The sequence below is a fragment of the Silurus aristotelis genome (genome assembly GCF_946808225.1).
Source record: "Silurus aristotelis genome assembly, chromosome: 13".
NCBI classification, from domain to species: Eukaryota; Metazoa; Chordata; class Actinopteri; order Siluriformes; family Siluridae; genus Silurus; species Silurus aristotelis.
In genome coordinates this window covers 18,018,965-18,040,223 of record NC_139586.1, presented here as the reverse complement: position 1 = coordinate 18,040,223, position 21,259 = coordinate 18,018,965, and the positions used below count along the sequence as shown (strand labels likewise).

At 37.1% G+C, this 21,259-nt stretch overlaps 1 protein-coding gene across 24 annotated transcripts in view; it reads left to right on the top strand.

Moving 5' to 3' along the window:
• Nucleotides 1-21,259, top strand: part of LOC310735351 (CLIP-associating protein 1-A-like) — a 65,243-nt gene that overhangs the window by 17,941 nt on the left and 26,043 nt on the right. For 8 of the 24 annotated variants that reach the window (XM_083558008.1, XM_083558010.1, XM_083558005.1 and 5 more), the window contains exons 3-19: nt 401-479; nt 668-771; nt 976-1,067; nt 1,150-1,225; nt 3,411-3,508; nt 3,719-3,783; nt 15,802-15,930; nt 16,053-16,129; nt 16,729-16,821; nt 17,722-17,867; nt 18,161-18,296; nt 19,135-19,205; nt 19,289-19,348; nt 19,691-19,768; nt 19,866-20,033; nt 20,156-20,202; nt 20,294-20,464. In XM_083558008.1, the coding sequence (XP_083414134.1) occupies nt 401-479; nt 668-771; nt 976-1,067; nt 1,150-1,225; nt 3,411-3,508; nt 3,719-3,783; nt 15,802-15,930; nt 16,053-16,129; nt 16,729-16,821; nt 17,722-17,867; nt 18,161-18,296; nt 19,135-19,205; nt 19,289-19,348; nt 19,691-19,768; nt 19,866-20,033; nt 20,156-20,202; nt 20,294-20,464 (1,690 nt within the window). Of the gene's footprint in view, nt 1-400; nt 480-667; nt 772-975; nt 1,068-1,149; nt 1,226-3,410; nt 3,509-3,718; nt 3,784-6,667; nt 6,820-15,801; nt 15,931-16,052; nt 16,130-16,728; nt 16,822-17,721; nt 17,868-18,160; nt 18,297-19,134; nt 19,206-19,288; nt 19,349-19,690; nt 19,769-19,865; nt 20,034-20,155; nt 20,203-20,293; nt 20,465-20,784; nt 20,809-21,259 lie in introns of those variants that run through there. The other 16 variants (XM_083558026.1, XM_083558021.1, XM_083558006.1 and 13 more) reach the window with 3 other exon arrangements.

Here is a 21,259-nt window from a genome sequence, read left to right as displayed (position 1 = left end):
GAGCCTTTGCTTTCTTCATTTGCATACCAACAGGCCGATCTCAAGTGGGCGGGATTATACAGAGGATACAAGCCAAACGCATGAAATATCATTGCACCTATTGCATGTTTAATGAAAAACAAGTTTTATTAAGTTTATATATATATATATATATATATATATATATATATATATATAGAGAGAGAGAGAGAGAGAGAGAGAGAGAGAGAGAGAGAGAGTGTGTTAAAAACTGTGTGTGTGTGTGTGTGTGTGTGTGTGTGTGTGTGTGTGTGTGTGTGTGTGTGTGTGTGTGTGTGTGTTTGTGTGTGTATATATATGCATTTATATATAAATAATATAGATTATGTATTGACTAATATGTTTTTTTTTTTTTTTTTTTTATTCTGCCTTTCTTTTTCAGGTGGCACTTCTGGGAATGGACATTGTGTCTGCTTTAGTGACCAGATTACAAAATCGTTTTAAATCCCAAATTATTACAGGTAAAAAGAAAATCATAAACTCTGCTGTATTTATTACAGATGACCTCACTCCTTTTTTATATTTAATGAATAGAGAGAATGGATCGTTTACAGACTGAAATGACCCATTTACACCTGATTCATTATAAAGGTTTTCATTGTCATAAGAAGAGGTGTAGCTTTTCCGTCATTGTCTTTTTTGTCTTCAGTTCTGCCCAGTTTAACAGATCGTTTAGGTGATGCTAAAGACCAAGTAAGAGACCAAGCCCAGGCTCTTCTACTAAAAATCATGGATCAAGCGGCAAATCCACAGGTCTGTACACCCTTACAAGCGAAATAATTGATTTAGGAAGAAGCCCAGTTTTAAACAGTCCACTCAGTTTTGTTTTTTTAACACATAAAAACTCATTCCAGTGATATGCTTTATACTCTGTGTGAGCCATGCTAATTATTTAATATTTAGCTAATTTATCATATATTGCTGTGTGCTTTAAACCTTGTGATTTGCCGTTTGCAGTATGTGTGGGATCGAATGTTGGGAGGATTCAAACACAAGAACAACAGGACCAGAGAGGCTGTCTGTTTTTGCCTTATTTCTACACTAAACATGTGAGTATCACCTGTTGTCCAGTATGCACATTCTTTTAAATGGGCATGAAAATAGAAATAATTTTTAATCTGACTTCTTCAGATATGGAGCCCAGGGTTTAACTCTGAGCAAGATTGTGCCTCACATATGCCACCTATTAGGAGACCCTACAAGTCAGGTACAGTACAGTGTGTCTGTTGTATTTGGGGTTTTTAAAAAAAAGTCATGGCGCTAAATGTGAAATGTTGGGTTTGTGTGCCATCTAGTGGCTAAATAATATACTACAAAAATGTACATGTTAGTGTATGGTAGTTTATTGTATGCATCTTTCTCTCTTTCTCTTTTATTTTCTCTCTCTCTTTCTGTGGCTCATGTACATAAACATTAGGGTCTGTACATTTAAACGCTAATATACAGCTGTGTTTTTGCAGAGCCTATTTCATAGTAACACTGTTAGCAAGGACATAGATCATTTACTAGTAACTCAGCACAACCACATTGCGCAGCTTCATTGCATTCTGGAATTTTGAGTCCAATGTTTGTAGTCTTCACTGATTCTACTTTAGATATGACAATGTAGACTGATGAAATACAATATTTTATTTTTGGGTATAAAATCTCGTATAACCAGGCAAGGAAACAAACTATCAAAGGAGATCAAATTGGCTAAAAAAAAAGGTTGTAGCCAACGACCCGGCATCAGTATGGACAGAGAATCAACAACCGGCTGAAAATCTAAATGCGTTTTACTGCCGGTTTGAAAAGCCCAGTTTACCATCTGGCATCCCCTTTAATGCCAGGTGGTTGCTCTCATATCTGTGATCATGAAGTCATTTGAAAGCCTGGTCCTGGCCTACCTGAAGGACATCACCGTACCTCTGCTGGATCCTCTTAAGTTTGCCTACAGAGCAAACAGTTATGCGATGCAGTCAACATGGGACTGCATTATATTCTGTAACATCTTGAAAGACCTTGGACCTATGCAAGGATCTTGTTTGTAGACTTCAGTTTGGCCTTTAATGCGATAATTTCTGACCTTTTCTCAGCCAAACAGACCCAGCTCTCAGTGCCCACCCCAATCTGTCAGTGGATAGTGAGACTGGGCAAACTCAAATCCAGGTCTCTTACTATCAGCACTGGTGCTCCCCAGGTTTGCTTTCTTTCCCCACTGCTCTTCTTTCTGTACACAAATGACTGCACCAGCTCCTGAAGTTTGCAGAGGACTCTACATTCATCAGCCTCATTCAGGACGGAGACGAGTCTGCTTACAGATAGGAGGTTAAAAAGTTGGCAGCCTGGTGCAATTACAACAATCTGGAGCTCAACATGCTCAAAACAGTGGAGATGATCATGGACTTCAGGAGAAATCCCCCAGCACTCCCCCCACTCACCATCCTGAACAGCACTGTAACAACAGTAGAGTCATTCAAGTTTCTGGGTACCACCATCTCTCAGGACCTGAAGTGGGACAATAATATTGATTCCATTGCTAAAAAGGAGCAGAGGTTATACTTCCTTCACCAACTGAGGAAATTCAGCCTGCCACAAGAACTGCTGAAACAGTTCTACTCAGCCACCATTCACTCTGTCCTGTGTTCATCTATAACTGACTGGTTTGGGTGAGCTACCAAATCAGACATCAAGAGGCTACAGCGGATGGTCAGGACTGCTGGGAGGATTATTGGGGCGCCACTGCCTTACTTTTAAGATCTTCACTCCTCCAGAGTGAGAAAAAGGGCTAACACCCAGCCACCTCTCTTTAACTGTTGCCTTCTGGTCGGCGCTACAGAGCACCGACTACCAGAACAGCAAGGCACAAAAACAGTTTCTCCCGCAGGCGATACTCAGCATAACCAATTAAAATATTCATAACTACACATTGTCCATCGTAACTGGCACATTTATACATAGAATCCAAATGGTCCATTTGTAAACTGCACACTTGTAAATAACATCTGTACATTTGTTTAAACAATATTTCGACTTCTTTATATTTCGGCAATATTTAATTGTCTGTTTTACTTAAATTTTGGTATAATATGTCTGTACTTTCTCCTGCACTGGAAGCTCCTGCCGCTAAGACAAATTCCTTGTGTGTGTAAACATACTTGGTAATAAAGTGATTTCTGATTCTGATTCTGGAAATGTTGAGTAAGAAAAGTTTTTTTGAGCTTACAGTGAAATCTGATTGTTTGATCAATTTTTTCTCTTTACATATTCTATTATAACTGCACTAACAATGTGTAACCGTGATGTTTGAGCAGAACACAACCACAATGCTGATGTGTTTCTCTCCGTTTCCTTCCTAAATCTTTATGTAAATTATGGTTGCTTGTGTCCAAGTCTGAATTTCTCTGTTCTAGGTTCGAGATGGAGCTATGAACTGCCTTGTTGAGATTTACAGACATGTAGGAGAGAAAGTGCGAATGGATCTGGGGAAAAAAGGGTTGCCACAATCTCGGTATGACTTTTTGAAATGTATTATTATTATTATTTGAATGCTGCCACACCAGAATATGCTGCTTTATTTTAGACCTTTTGGGAACTTCCCTGTTTTGGTTTTCCTGCATGTGACCGAAGTTCTCGCTTGTAAACATTTAGCAGTGTGATAACGTTAGTGGAAGCGCTGCAATTCTTCTCTCACCGTTCTTCTCTCTCTGTTTTTGTTTAGGTTGAATGTCATTTTTAGCAAATTTGACGAAGTACATCGATCAGGGAATATGGTGCTGTCCTCAGGTGAGTGATTACACATGATTACACAGCTCTTCTTTGTATATTTTTGTTTTTGGGTTAGTAGGAAAAACGGTGCAACACCTACTGTTTGTTTTACAGTGGATTATAGTGGATTTTTTTAACAGATGCACAACAGCATAATAATAAAATACACAATATGGTATGAAATGGAATTTTCTGCTGTAGACTCATTCAGCTGATCTGTGATAGTTGTGTCAGGGGATTTGATTGTTTCAGGTCCTAGAGGATAACTGTGAACAAGGTTTACACTGTAATCCTTTTTTCCCCACAAAAAATGCCTTCAGAGGAGGGTGGCATGCAGATTCTGCAACTTCTTTATCACTTGACTTTCTGCTACTTGCTAAAAAGCTGATTATTTGTACCTTGTGAATAATGCTATTAAAAAATAACATTAGGTAAATGATTAGATCTTTAATTCACATTTTATATTTGTTGTTTAGAAAATGGTTTCACTTGGACTTTTTAGCCTGGATTAATTTTCTGTTTGATAATGTAAAAGCAGGAACTTGTTTAAATGTGGAACAATTTGGACTGTTAATAAATAAATGTATAATGTTTTTTTGCTAAACATATTCTAACTACAGAATTTGTGTATGATGTCAGCATTGCATATTTTAGTATAGTTAATATTTTAATATAGTCAACACAATTAAAATGTATTAGTGTCTTTATGAAAATTATTATCTCTACTCTTACCTATTCTGATATACTCTTGCTGGTTCCAAATTATTTTCTAGTTGTATGATATCAGTGATCTGTTGGAATATAGTATGATTAAATATTATTTAATTTCAGTATTGTTTATCAAAAATGTATTGTAAAAAGTCAGTAAGGAGAGTGTAAGGCAATCTCTTTCATTCTCCATTCGATGTGGGATTTCAGTGGTAAATGGTGGACTGTAGATTAGAAGTTCAAATCCCAGCACCACCAAGCTGACATACTAGTACCCTTGATCAAGGCCTTTAAACCTCAACTTCTCAGTTGTACAAATAAGGTAGTCTGTATAAGTTAGTCTGTGTAAATAAATATAAATATTAGGGCTGTCAAATTTAACGTGTTAATAATGCGTTAACACAAATTCATTCATTAAGTGCACAAATTCATTCAAAAGCACATCAATTTTATTAATGTGCAATTAATGCAGCATGCATTTCTGTTTGACCATTTTTATAAAAAATATAAATAAATAAATGTATAGAAGGCAAAATTGAAACCTTCCGGGAAACACACATTTATTTATGACATTCTTTCTTTACTCAGATATAAAAAAGAATAAACTCCAGCGAAAAATATTTTTTTCATCACTAAACATTTGTTTTTCTGATGTGCCAAGTCTCAAATTACGCACCGAAATCCACTATGATGCACACATCCGGCAATTAAAAACCATTCGTGTGGAAACATAGCAAAATTTCCAATTTGTGTCCTAATGATTGAATTTAAAACACTATAATTACTTTAAAACATTTACAATGCTATTTTGTCTTTATGCTCTTTGTTGAGTATGTTTCACTAATAATAAACATACATTTGCATAAAGCTTTCATAATTTGTCCATGCCTATGTTGAGTAGAGTATTAAAAACTTGAAAAGTATTCATTTAAGGTAAATTTAGATAAAATGATAGGTAAAAATGTGCAATTAAGTTGCGATTAATCATTAATTAACTCATGACAATCATGCGATTAATCTGCAATTTAATATTCCAACGCCATTGTTTTTACTAAGAGAAACTAAGGAAATGCTCATTTCAAAGGCCAAACCTTTTTCACGACACTAACAGCAACAGCTAAAACTGACAGGCACTTTGGCAACACTCAATTTACTAAATCTGATTTGTATAAAGGCCCCACCTCCACTGCTGAAACTGAAAGGCATTTTAGGCATGCCTCCTTCATTAAAATTAATGGATACCAATGCTATCTCTCCTCCTAACAGTAAGATATTCACTAATGCCACTCATCCTTCAGTGCAACCAACAAATACAGAGGCTATGCCCAATTATGTACAAATTTCACAACAGTACTTTCAGGCACAAATGTCATCTAATATACTGTTGGCTATTGAGGTCACACTATGTTTGTTGATACTGACAGACACAGAGTCTTGTGTTCTTTAATTGATGACAAGTACCAACCTTTTTTTTTTTTTTTACGGGGACTCGAACTCCTTCACTGAACTGCCAGACAGAGCTGTGCCTCAGAGGTCATACTTCCCCAAGTGTAAATGAAAATCAGAGGCCATACCTCTTTCATTTGGATTGACAGAAACAGAGGACATACCTTCTTCAATGAACAGACTAGCATAGAGTCCTTTCCACCTTTAATGGAGTTGACAATCATAGTACACACCTCTTTTGCTAAATGCCACATTAGCCACACCTTCTATAGTGGGACTGGCAGCCACATTGGCCACACCTTTTTTAGTGGATTGACAGATAGAGTTTTTCATTCGTGTAGCCACACTGTAAACATTAAGAACACTTTACTGAACTATAAATATTTACACCCCCCAGGCCATAAATGTTAAATAGCACAGCAGATGAAAAGCTCAAAAGGGTCTTTCGTTCTGCTGAGTGTCTGAAAGTGGAGGTGGAAGCCACTCAGTGTTTCTTTGTGTTGCTTAAAGGTTAGCACACGTCAAAGCACCCATTTTCCTGCCAGCACAGTTCCCCAGAATGCAAAAGTCCTGTTTGTTAAGGAGGCCAAGTGGGGAGTGGGTGAAATGGAGAAAAAGAATGAAAAGATGACATAAGGGACTGAGGTGAAGTAGACGAAGAGGCTTGAACAAGCAGCTGCAGTCTCTTTGTATCTGCAGTCACAAGATCACACAGAGAGGGGAGGAGAGCGAGAAGAAAAGAGCGAGCCAGCGAGGGAGGGAGGGAGAGAGGGAGCAAGGATGACTGGAGAGTGAAGCTATGCAGAGCAAAGCAAACGCTCGCACTTATATACACACACACACACACACACACACACTAACTGTACTGCATCGAACATCAGGGCATGACGTCTGGAGAAGGTAAGAGCTCAGTATACAGGCAGGAACCATTTCTATCTAATTTTGTCTCTGAATATTTATAGACTCTGGCAGGTGATTGAGAATTCATGCACACGCTATGTGTGGGTACATGCTGTGAGTTAAACAAGCTGTTTACATAATCTCAATTATAGCATTTAATAGCTAACCTCATTTACAATAGGAATGAAGCAGGTGCGCTTTTATGGACCTAATGGATGCTAATTTATGTTCTAGGAGCAGGAAGTAACTGTTTGACTTAGTTTAGTTTTTTGCCATGAATCCATCTTGTGTGACATCCTGCTTTGCACTAGTTCTCATATTTCTTACAAAGGATTAACTATTGATGCCAAAGACCTTAATTTTTAAAGTGTGCACTGCAAGAAACTTGATCTATTAATTTTGCAGGAATAATAAGCAGCAAATGTCTGTTTGCTGTTTATTTATTATTAGTAGCAATTGAGGGTCTTAGAATAGATTTTTTTCAGATTGAATTTGAGTATATGGCTTTTGGTTCTCCTCAATAAACATTGTTTTTTAATATAGCACAGTCAGTGTTATCATAGAACACTTTTTTTTTTCTTTTTTTTAGGGAAGTGGTGGCCCAGGGGTTAAGATGAATTGGAATGTCAAAGAGTCCCAGTACCCCAAGTTTACACTATAGTGCCTTTGAGCAAGATCCTTAACCTTCAAAAGCTCAGTTATTTAAATAAGATCATTAGGTTAGAATAAGTAGACTTAGTTAGATATGGGCATCTGCCAAATTCCATACACAAATGTGATGCTAGCAATGAAGTCTTCATTTAAAGTTTTATGTGTATGAGGACACAGTGCTTAAACTGTATCTTTAATTAAAAGTTTAAAAGAGGTTGACCTAGAAGTGGTAATGGCATCAAAAATGAGTGCCAGATGAAAGGAATCATGGCGAAAAGAAGTTCTCAGGGCTTGCAGAACTGAAATGGAACAGTTTCTGTGGAGGCTCACTTTAAATGCTTCACACTTGAGTGTGAATAAATGCGAATCATATTTTAGCCCTAGATTTACAGTAACAACCGTCAAGGCTTAAATATATTTTAAAGTTCTAGTGGGAAACAATACCTATAATAGAAATAGCTATTTACAGCTAAAGTAATAGGAAATGCAATAATTAGTGCGAAACGTATTTTTGTTTTACATGTAACAAGTTTTTGTACTAGCTTCATTGGTAGATTAGCAAAACAAACTAACTGTACTAGTGAAGTATATTCAGGTGAAGGTGAACCAACAATCTCTGCTTTCTTTTCTTGATACATAGATATAATGAAAGCTTGTACATTACAAGACAAGAAAAAATGGTGTCAAACTAATTTTGCACGCATCTGAAAAACAATATAGTCAAATGTTTCTTGTTTTGCTGTCGTGAAAATCCTGACACTAGAAGATGAATGCTCACCTGTCATGTTTTTGCCTGGTAGTGTGAATTTAGGGATACATTTGGCACTGAATCAAATCAAATGTTTGCAATTGTGTGTATGTGTGTAAATGGCTGCCTGGCAGAGGAACACTGAAGGGCATCACTGTGTGTTTCCAGCATCTTGGCATGCATGTGTGTGTTATAGAATGTGTGTGGGACCTGCTGGGTATGTGTCCTTCTTTAACTGTGCCAAGCTCACACACAGTGACACTTCTCTCCAAAATAAGAGCATTTCTTTATTTAGGATGTGTTTCATCACCCTGTTGCTGGGTTTAACGCTGTATTTTCAATATGAGAGCAAATCATGTGTCTTTAAGAGCAGATCATGTGAGGGAGAAATATTTGCAATTGAGCAGTGTGCAAACCTCAGCACCTTAATGTCATGATCGGGCTAGATTTCTACTTTCACTTGGGGCCTTGTGGCTGCCTGCCAGGCTTGAACTTTCTTTTTTCCTTGCACCACATCACCTTCCTCATTAAGCAGCCACAAACTGTTCGGTTGCTGTTCAGTGCAGTGTCTTTTCTTTTTTTCTTACAATAAACAAAAATCTAAAGTAATTTTGTGTCATATATAAAAAAAAAAAAAGGAGTCATAAGAAGTCCCAGCCCTAGTTCCCAGAAATGTACAGTTCAATAAACTCAATCGGTAAAATTTAAGGAAAATCCAGAAAACAAAGGAAGGAATCAATACATAATAAGGAAGAATGGGAAGAATTTGTAATTAATGGAAAAAAAATGTAAAGCAAGAAGTGATATTTAGAGGTGACTAATAGTGGTGAGGGTAAATGTGCTTAGCTCTTGTTGCAAAAAATGTGCAGTTTAGGAATGATCATTTGACAAATTTGTATGTTTTCCATAATCTTAGTAGTGTAGATAGGCTCTTATGTACTGTATGTGTAAATACCCTCTGGTTTATTTGCTTTAGTTTTTTTAGCTTCCAATGCTATGATTCTCCTGTTTTTTGTAATGGATCCAAGTAGAGTGCTGTGTTCATTGTATACCGTTCTGAATAGTGTATCGGTTTGCCCTGAAAAGAAGTGTCCTGTGTTTCCTTTTCTCTTTCTGTCTAAGCCAAAGCTGGAGTACCCACACTGCAGTTTTGTGCTGGGTGGCTGCGTCTGTGCTTTCTGAGGGTTATGTGCTTGTATCACACACAATGCGCATGTACAAAAAACAGGATACATTAGTAAATCTATAAAAATAAATATGTGGATGTAATATTTTTTCCATGAAAGCAAGACTGTTTTTTGAATATTTAAAAAATTACAATGCTTGTACAAATATATCTACAATATATGGACAAAAGTGTTGAGACAAAGTGACAAAGAGTTGGAGGAAAATAATTGCCTTTGGTTGTCTTTACGTTTTCCCATCACTTGAACTATGGGAACCTCACATGTTCCAACATAACACTGCCCCTGTGAAAATTATTTTATTTTTATTTTTTTGTCCATGAATACATATACAATTTTCCACAATGGTCTATTCTCTTCAATTCATAGCATAGCGAGTGCACTACTACATTTGGTGTCTGTTTATGTTGGAGTTTCTTTCAATAAGATTTCAGCCATCATATCATGTGTTTACAAGTCCAAAGGTATCTATCTGTCTTGAGCCTTCACAGTCAGGACTGTGGACACTTGCTGTGTAAAATCGATGTTGCTTGAAGGCTGTTGCTTTAATCAATCAGATTGCATGCTGGAGTCACTTGTGCCATCTAGCATGAGCATTTTCAAATTCTTCTTTTGTTTTGGATTAACATAGAGCGTGCTAGTCAGAGTTTCCAAACCACAGCTGTAGCGAACTGCACAAGCTCTAATATGTTCATATGGATTTAATAGCTTTTTATTCCACAATGGCTGACAGAGGAGAGGAAATTGATTTGGTTGGAGATATTTACAAGACTGACTTTTCAAGAAAAGATGGACATTGTGGGGAAAGGTCAGCCAAACAGATCAGCCAAAACATACATACATACACGTCTTTGTTTTAGATGGTTCAGGACAGAATGAATAGTGTCCACTCTGACAAATTTAGTGGTGTTGCAGATAAATTGGTATATGTTGTTGTAACCGTTAAGAGTAAAAAAAAATCTTACTGTATTTGTTATACTGTATTAAGTGTATTGTATTTGTTGTCATTCCTTTTAACTCATATTTCTGATAAAATTTAAGTTCTGTGTTACCTCATATTTATCCTGGAACAGGAAATCACTGATGACCTTTTTGTAAGCAATTAAGTGGCAAAAAAAAGTTATCATAAACTAGAGCATGCTTTAATTGCATTTTTTTGTTCTTAAGAATTTCTAAGAGTTCCAATCATTGTTAAAGGGTTTTATCTTTCAAAACACAAGCGCAGAACTGGCAAATATAGTGAGGAAGAATAGGACAAACATAAAACCAGGTTGATGGAGAAATAAGTCTAGGGAAATTGTGGAAAATGCAAAAGCAAATACAAGATATACTTTTCCATAGTATTTCAGTTTCTCCATTTTTTTTCATTATTGTCAATAATACTGCAGTTGACTGTAACATTAGGCGATGAAAGCACTGTTAATTCATACATAGCTCATTCAACTTCAAGCTCATTTCCTTCTGCGCATACATTTTTTTATTCTCAAAGTGATTAGTACTGCTGCGGTCTTTATGAATGACTCCAGCTCTGAAGTTAGGAATGTTATTTACAGTAGGAAGCCATCTGTGGCGTCTGAGTATTAAAGAACACATTGACCCGAGAAGCCTAATAAGGAGGTACCTGAAGCACAGGCATGTTATATGCGGCAAATAAAAGAAATTAGGTCAGTTTTAAGATATAGGTCAAGGACACATCCAGACCTAGTTAGGAGCTACTTTTACAAGTGTCGATTTAAAAAAAAAAAACACAAGAAAACCAAAAAAAACCAAAAAAAAAAAAAAAACGCAAGGACCAAAAAGTAGGACATTATTGCTTTCTTTGTGAGACCTCGTAAATTGTTCACGTGACTGTTCTGAGGTCTCTATTTTGCAGTGTTTGCTTTATTCGAGAGTTTTCAGTGTTAAGAAACATGAGAATCACAGTAGTGTGCTCTGAGCTTTTGTAGCTTTGATTGAGGTTAAGCTGATCTGCAGGAACGATCAGAGACCAAAACCTCCTGCATTCTAGCTCTTTATTCTTTTTCCTTTCAATGAGGATTAGTGGATTTCATTTGAGACAAATTGCGAGCTGAGATGTAACACCGGAGTATTTCAGAAGCTGCAGTTTTATGGTGCATCTCTGCATTTTTAGCCAACTTTGAGCCATGTGTCAACGCAAGCATATAATTTCCATCTCAATTTATAACAGAAAAAGTCCAATCTCAGCATGTTAAAAGTCTGTATGGAATGTGTTGATTACTGGGTTCTGTGTTTGGTATGTGTCTTGGCCATTTTTACCTCATTTTCTGAATTATGGAGTGAACAGTCCACTGACATTAAGGGTTAGTGTGTGGTGTGGCTGTCTGTGTGTTTAGGCCAATTAGACACTAACCATTAAATGTGTATGTTCATATTATATGCACACTTTATAAACTAATTTATTAATGATGATATCATTTAGTGACAGCAGAAAGTCTAAGCAATAATAACTAGTGAACTTTCTATATCTGGAATATTTAGGAAACCCACACTCTCAAGGTCTCAGTTGATACTTTAAAGAAAAACGCTGCCATCTTGTGGAGAAATATTATATGGTGTAGAAATTAAACGTTTAATTTCAAGAATATGTGCATTCTATGCTGATAATTTGTCCTTTTCAACAATATTTGCAGTTTTGTGCACTCAGGAATTCAGTTTTTTCACATAATATCTAATTTACACACTTTTAAGGGCATTGTGGATCCAGTATCATGAGTTACTTACACTGTCTGAGTCAAATTTCTAAGCTGTTAAAATGTGTTTTATTTTCTTAATGTGTCCTTACTGTTTTGGGTGGCACATTGTAAAAATGTCTTTTAGATATTTGTATTTCTGGTTGTCCTGTGTGGTAAAGCAGACAGTCTTGTCTGCTATTATTCATGAAGCAGTAGGCTGTTTCTTGTGTTCTATATCTTCTACCAATCTTATGCTTGTTGATATGAATAATACTGTGGTTGCAGTAGCTTTCTTCTTGTCTCAAGAATATTTTTATGTGTTTATTGACGTTGAGTTTAATCTCTGTTTTTGAAAAATGACTCAAAATTGGCAATTCATTTATTTTCTTATTTGCAAGTATATTTCATGCAACTACAGTGTGAAAGCTGATGTGCCATTTCATCATCATCAGGGTTTCTGTGGATTCTGTGTAGCTGAAGAAAATTGTGTGTATGCTTTTTACCCCCTAGCTATAATATAAAAAACAAACCAGCTTTATACTTTCTGCTCCATTACTGGTGTATTTCTTTGCTAACCCAGTTTTCTCCATCAGCGCATTGTGTTCCAATACCACCGTCCGTTCTCTCACTCACTTTCTCTGGTGACGCATCAGAATGTGTTCACTGACAGGATGCTTTAAGTGCAGATTCATCAGCGGGTATATATATTACAGTGTACTTTAAGGGGCCTGATGGTCTGACCTCCAATCAACCAGTGACATTTTGGGAAGGCAGTGGGTGATCTAAAATATCATTTACATATTACTTTAATCCCCTGCTTGCTGCAACAAATATCTGAGCTAAATGTTAAAGAGCTATATCCAGTAGTTAATTCAGCAAGCAGCAAATGACATGACTGTGTAGTTGCCTAAATTATTATTCATTCAATTATCACAGTGTTGTAGATTTTCTATAACAGCAGCTCTAACAGTAGTTCCTGCAATAATCCAAATAGAAGGTTTATATTATTGCACTTGTCATAATATGGTTTCGTTTCTGTGTAACACGTCACTCACAGAGACATGTAGAGCGAACACTTTACCTAATCTAAGGCTAATAATTTGATTATGTTTCCTGTAGCAGATTTTTTTTTCATTACATATGGCGCAATGTGTTACATATGACTTCCTCTATTATGTAGTATATAGTACAGAGTATATACTATACAGGTGCACTATACTTTACATACTATATACACGTATGTCCAATCTAGCACAGCCTGCTTTTGTGTGTGTGTGTGTGTGTGTGTGTGTGTGTGTGTGTGTGTGTGTGTGATTGTGTGTGTAAATGTGTGTAAATGTGTGTATATGTGGGTGGGTTTGTGTTTATTAGCACCTCCCCCAGCTATGTCACCCCTTCCCCCATCATGTAAAATTGGGAGGAGCGTTTACAGAGTGACACATCATTTAAATGGTGTGTTGCTAGTGTTCTTCTCTCTCTTTTTCTCTCTCTCTCTCTCTCTCTCTCTCTCTCTCTCTCTCTCTCTCTCTCTCTCTCTCTCTCACACACACACACACACACACACACACACACACACACACACACAAACACACACACAAACACACACACACACACACACACACACACACACACACGGGTAGGAAGTGTGCTTGTATGAATCATGCAGAGATGATCATGTTCAGTATCTGCTTGTCCACACGTTCAACCACACTTTGAAAGGGCATCCTTAGTCTCACACACACACACACACACACACACACACACACACACACACACACACACACACACACACACACACACACACACACACTCTTACTGCTCATACACAGTGAGCAGTCAAGGAGGGGTAAGCTGTGGAGATACAGGCAGCATGAGGCTGAGCCAGAGAGTGTGACGGCATGTTGAGGAAACTGGTATGCCGGAGGATCTGCGCCTGTAAGCATCACTCTTTCTTTCCATAGAGGGAGGGAAAAGGGGACAGAGAGGCAGAAGCATGGCAGAATGGTAGCAGACAGTAGCATTGGGTGTGAATGGCTATTGGGTGTGAACAGTAGATAGTATTTATAGCACAGTGAACAAGAGCATTTCGAAGTGGTAACAGTGGAAAAGACTGGGAACATATATTTTATTATTTTTATGGACTTCATTTTTAGTCCCTTGTTTTAAAGTAGTGGTCATAATCAGGACTGTGAATTGATATTTGAGTGAATTTATCACTGTCATATCTGTCTGTTCTTCTTGGCTTGTGTGAAATTCAATATTTATGATGAAATATCTGTGCAGAAATCACTACACATAGAAAAAGTGTTTATCACAGGACGCATTTGTGAGAAAGATGTGTTGTGGCCAGTGATTGATGAGTTACGTCTTTGGTGAACTGCTCTGGTCTGAGGTGTGTGTGTGTGTGTGTGTGTGTGTGCGTGCGTGTGTGTGTGTTTTAATAATTCATTGAAATTGATTGCCGGTCTGGCACATTTCAGTGCAGCTCTCATGTGTGCAACTCAAGGGGAAATACGGATGCACTTTCAATATAAGGTTGTGCTGAATAAGACAGTGCCCTTCATAGAGGAAATCCTTAACCACGACTAGCCTAGCATTGCCATCACATTGTATTTAGCCTAGCATTGACCTCACATCTTGGATGGATAAGAACTCACATAACATCATGGCTAGCCTGGAACATGTGCATCCCTGTTATATGGCCCCATATTCCACTTACAAAGTCATAATTATACAGGTTTTGTGCTTAATTGTGCTATAATTGTTACCTACTTTAAACCAGATCTGTTTTGGGATCTTTCTCTATTGTACAAAGGCAACTAATAGAGAAGTGATCAGAAGGGATGTTCATGTTCATTTAGATAAGGAAACTCTATTTGAGGGGCAAACATTACATTAAAGCCAGCTTTGTATGCACATTACAGCTAGCTTGGCACTGACATCACACCACCCAATGACTAGCACTGAGATCACATCATAAGCTAACCTAGCTGTCATATTACAAAATGACCAGCCAAGCACTTACGTCACATCATCACACTACATGATCACATCATTAATATATTATTATTATTGTTGTTGTTGTGTTTATTTCTACTACTACTCCTACTACTAAAAATAATGAATGACTGGTGAAGTTATAAGACATAAACTACGCATCACCTGAAATTACAACTAGTTAATATTATAAAGTCAATCTCTAACAGCCATCACTGCTAGCTAGCTGTTATGAGAGAGTTTATACCACTGTCAGCCAGCAATAATGGTTATTACATATTTAAAAAAGCTTTCATGACTAGCATTCAATTTACACTATATTTAGCTGGCAATGATGGCTATTAGATTTTGACAGAAAGCTCTTACAATTAGCATTCACCTCACACCATAGCTAGCTAGCAATGATTACTACTAGACATCAATTTAAGTCTTAGATTTTAATCATATTTTGTTATATTTATATTGGTAGACTAGATAATACTTGAAGAACGGTGCTAATTTCGATTTGTTTTTCTTTGTGACTAGCTTGCAAACAATATAATGTCATAGACAAATAAGCAATTGAGTATAATGTACTTCAATAATAGGGTTACTAATTCAATCAACAACAGAGAATACTGTTTCTGAATCAGATGTTAAGCACAGCTTCAGAACTGAAAAGTGAAAATATTATTGAAATATTTTGTTGTGTTGTTTTTTTTTTTTCTAGATAAGAACATAGATGATGACGACTCTGTGGATGGAGGCCGTTCCTCTGCCTCATCTAAAGGAGCATCGTCTGTTCGCCGAACTGGATCCATGCGCAGGCCAAGCTCCACCTCCAGCACCAAGAGCACAGGTTGGTTCTAACCCACCCTGTTAAAAGATTGAAAATGCTGTAAGATTTACCATGTTGTAATTGGGAGTTGCATGTAGTAAATAATGACATGTAAATTTAGTGTTTGTGTGTTTCCTTCACAGGAAAAGAGGTTTCAAGTGCTGGTGCTGTGGATGAAGAAGACTTCATCCGAGCCTTTGAGGATGTGCCCACCCTACAGGTATGACCCTCTTTACAGCATCATGTTCAATTTTTCCTCCTTATTGAATTTAGTGCTAGGATAGCTGCATTCATATTTAAAGACTTTCTGAAGGTAGAATGTTCTGTTTATCATTCATGTTGTTCATTGTTTTTGCTGTTACCATGGATCCGTCCCATTTCAGGTTTTGTGTTAATGCTTTGTTTTCTCTCTTGCCTGAATGTTAACACTTCTTTAAAATGTATATATATATATATATATATATATATATATATATATATATATATATATATATATATATATATATATAAATATAAATATATATATATATATATATATATATATATATATATATATATATATATATATATATATATATATATATATATAAACTGAAAGATGAAAATGTGCAAGAAATCTGATAAATTTTAATTACCCCAAAAGAAAGAAATTCAGCTTTAGACACACACTAACTTTTTCAAATCTGAAATTTGATGTGCTGCTGGGCTTGTCATTTCCCATCGCTCTAACATTCATCGAAAGGTCACAGAGGCCTCGCAGTTTGGAAATCGCCCAGTTCTGTCTCTGCTCATTAGGGTTGTGCTTTGTGCCCATTTCAGATTTACTCCAGCAGAGAGCTTGAGGAGTCCATGAATAAAATCAGAGAGGTCCTCTCAGATGAAAAGCAAGACTGGGAGCACAGAGTGACTGCGGTGAGCGATTTATAGTTAAGCGCAGAACTATGGTGTATTTAATAGATTTAAGCTACAGTAGGTTATGATATGGATTTGGCAGCATCCATTTGTGCCTCAGGTGCCTGAATTTGTTTACTGTTATGTTTGTTTGGTTGACCGAAACTCTGCATCTGCTGTGAGGGAGTAATTAAAAAAGTCAGTAGAAGCTGTGATTAAAGAAAGTATGAATGAAATTTCATATGAATTCATATAAATTTATGAATATGAAAAATATGAAAAATGAATAAAAATTAAATAACAATGAATAAACAGAAATTATGATATTCAGTTATTGAATAAAAAGTAAGGTTAGAATGAGCATAAATAAATGAGTAAGCCTTAAAACAAGGAAATTATGTCAGTAAATAAAGAAGAGTCAATAAAAGACATCTGAGTAAATGAGTAAGTAAGTGAGGATGTAAAGGAAGTAGCAATGTAAAAGAGTCAGACAATAAAGAAATTAGGTGCAGTAAGTAAAAATAACGTAAATCAATCAGGCTAAAAGTAAGGAAGGTAAGAATTAAGACATTCAGGAAAGTCAGTAGTCAGGTTAAAAAAACTGAAGTAGAGTAAATAGAGTAATATGGTTTACTCAAATTTACTGCTTATGCATAATGCCATAAATAAAATTTATGTAAGGCACACTAATCAACACCCCAACATTAATTAAATGTGTTATTTTTGCTCCCAAGTGCATCTGCAGTCCGACTTGTTGTTTTGGTCAATGCTTGAGTCTGCAGTCTAGCCATGTTCACACCTACACAGCATGATAAACTCACCAGCGTTTAAATGGAAAAAAAAGTGTGCAAATAAAGGAGCCATCTAATGCGAATAATTGTGGATTACATACGCATATTAAAATACATTTATTTATTTTAGCTAAAGAAGGTGCGTTCAGTGCTTCTCGCCAGAGCCACTGATCATGAAGCATTCCTACAACAACTGCGGCAGCTGGAAGGAGCGTTTAAGCTCTCTGCGAAAGACTTGCGCTCTCAAGTTGTCCGTGAGGCCTGCATCACACTGGGGTACGTTCAATTTACCTGATAGATATTGGTTCTAAAAGAGCTATGAAGGAAAAAAGATCAATTAGTTGAAATGCATTTGTGTTCGTGTTGAACAGGTTCCAGGATTGCTTTTATGCTTCACGCATTACATTTCATTATTATGAAGGAGTGACTTAATGAAAGATTGATCCACATTCCCATTCTGCAGATATGTAAATTAAACCAAGATGTATTTTCTTCTTGTCTCTCTCTCTCTCTCTCTCTCTCTCTCTCTCTCTCTCTCTCTCTCTCTCTCTCTTTCAATATGTCTCTAGGCATCTGTCGTCTGTGCTGGGTAACAAGTTTGACCATGGAGCTGAGTCCATCATGCCCACTTTGCTCAATTTGGTACCCAATAGTGCTAAAGTAATAGCCACATCTGGTGTAGCAGCAATACGACTTATTATACGAGTGAGTGCGTTTTCATGTCGTTGTTTGCTGTCATGCTGCTTCATCCACACCGTTAAAGGCCAGATTTTACTTCATGTCTTGTGCAGCTGGTTGTTAAATTGAAGGAAACAACAGAAAAATCATCATTGATCAGAGCATAATGTCTATGCCAGCACACTGGGCTTGTGTCGAAGCATAAGTGATGCTTCTGTTTGACTGCTGTGTTTGTCAGTCAGAGAGAATTAACAGCAAGCTAGTGACTGGAAGCTTGAAAGTCTGAATTTCAGGAGTCACATGTGATTAAGGTCCTAAACTGCTATAACCTTTAACTGTGCTTATCCTTAATTGGTAAGGCTGCTATTGTGTAGAGTAAAGAATAAAAACAAGCATTTAATGAATGATCTGATGTTGTGATGAGACCCAGCATGAACCAGAAGCTAACTACTGTTTTGTATAACATAGCAATGACTGTAGTTGCTTTAATAAAATAAATACAAATAGTATTTTAATGTATTGTTTGTTAATAGTTATGTTTAAACTAGCTAGTTCTTGTTTTAACTAGTAGCTTTAAAAAGTCGTCTCCTTACCAATGCATCTTGCCAAAGCCAAAAGAGTCTTTTTTGTTAAAAGACAACATATGAGTCATATGTAGTTTTAACCCAACAGGCTTGAGTGGAGGTAAAGTGAAGGTTTTTTTTATACTTGTATTGGATTTACAACAGACGGAATTGCATTCTGCTGCTTTAAATTGTTCCAGCTGCCTCTTTAAAATTTGGAATACTTAGAATATAATATTACAGCCTTATAGACTTTGTGTTGTGCTGTGTATGGTTTTATTCAATGGTGTTTTTTTTTTCAGCACACACACTATCCTCGACTTATTCCCATCCTTACCAGTAACTGCACGTCCAAATCTGTGGCTGTCCGGCGGTGAGTTCAAGATTTTCTTGTCATCAATAGATAACATGTTGACAAACCAGCCATGTTGACAAGTCTTTTTTTTTTTTTCTTAGGCGCTGTTACGAGTTTTTAGACCTTTTACTCCAGGAATGGCAGACAAGCTGTCTGGACAGGTAGGGTCACAATTAGTTTCTCCTGAAGCTCTGCTTTACATTATTTAAACTTACAGGGACAAAGCTTTACTCTTCAGGAAGATCACATATTCACTGGCACACACATCACCACATAGAGGTCATGTCCTTGATCACTACCATTATCCCTAGCATTCTCTCTGAGTTTGCCACCTTCGCTTCTATCAGGACTTCCTGTGAGGACAGGATTGTATCAGGATTTCAAGTGGTAACAAAAAAGTGCATGTGTGGTTACCATAGGGGAGTAGAGAGATCCCACATATTGATTTTGGGTCTGCTTTCACCAGAGCTTCCGTTAAACTTGGCTGCATTGTGTCATTGCAGACATGTAGCTGTACTGATGGAGACTATTAAGAAAGGAGTCCATGATGCAGACTCAGAAGCCAGATCTGTTGCCAGAAAGTAGGTGATTTGGGTTTTTACCCTTATTATGATAGGGGGACAAAGGATCTGTGTATGAAAAGTATGTGGATTGGAACAATCTGATTTCATTTTTTAGGTGTTATTGGGGATTCCACAGCCACTTCAGTAAGGAGGCAGAGCAACTGTTTCAGGCCCTTGAGCTGACCTATCAGAAGGCACTGCAGTCACATCTGAAGGCCTCGGACAGTGTTATGTCACTCCCCCAATCTGATCGTTCCTCCTCCAGCTCTCAAGAGAGCCTCAAGTAGGATTTGAGTTAAAGAGGATTTTAAGTTTTGAATCTGCTCTTGAACTGTTTTTTTCTTTCTTTTTTATGTTAAATAAATTAAATTCTTCTATTTTGGTTTGTTTTGCTGTTCGTTTTAGTCATCCGCAGTCTGCTAAAGCATCTGTACAAAGCAGCATAACCAGAAGTAAGAATTCTGTAACTGATGTAAACGAAATGTAATGCGAGGTTACAGTGTAATGATCTAACTATTAATATGCTGTGTATTTGTCTCTCAGATAAAGTGGTCAGCTCTAGAGTGTCCTCTACACCAGGCTCATTGCAGCGCTCACGCAGCGATGTCGATGTCAATGCTGCTGCTACCGCCAAGTCTCGAATGCCCAAAGTACCCGCTGCTGCTCCCTTCAGCTCAGCCGGTGCACTGCCACCTGGCTCCTACGCCTCGCTAGGTAACACCTTACATCTGCACTTACAGCCACCAGCTTGCAGTGTTAACAGAAGACATCACATTTGGTTCAGTGTTAAACAAATAAAATGGCATTGAAGTATTTTAAATCTTTGGGGAACCTTGTTTCTTCTCTTTATGGGTTGACTGTAATGTGAAATAGCAGGATGAATGCAAAATCTCCTGGTTTTAGGTGTTTTATATTTTTCATAGATTACTGTTAAAATGCATCAAACACATTTTGTTTTATATTATTTATTAGTACTAAGAAAAATAACAAAATATTCTGAATTTCCTTTGGTTTCCTGCTTTTATTTGCCCAAGATGCAACTCCTGGTAATGGGGAGGGTAAGGTATCTGTGTGTGTGTGTGTGTGTGTGTGTGTGTGTGTGTGTGTGTGTGTGTGTGTGAATGTTGGTGTGTGCACGTGTGTGTGTGTAGAGTTGGGTCCAGTGTGCAGTCCTCCATGTTTCCCATCTTGTGCTAGTTCCCATTTAGTAATGATTCTGGGAAGCCCAGCTTAGTTGTTTGTTCACTTGATTCACATCTGATTTACCTGATTCATATCTCGACCTAATAATCAGATAATTCAGGTTTGGTAGAGCTGGGCATCTCTGTGAATAATACAAGGTTGACAAGCTATGACTGATAAGCTGTGTTTGGTATGCTGTAATTGATATGCAGTGATTTATAAGATGTTGTTTATAAACTGTGCTTAGTAAGTCTGCATGGACCACCTGCATGGAGTCTGACAGTGATCTCAAAACTGACCATACTGGCTGATACTTCATTACATTAG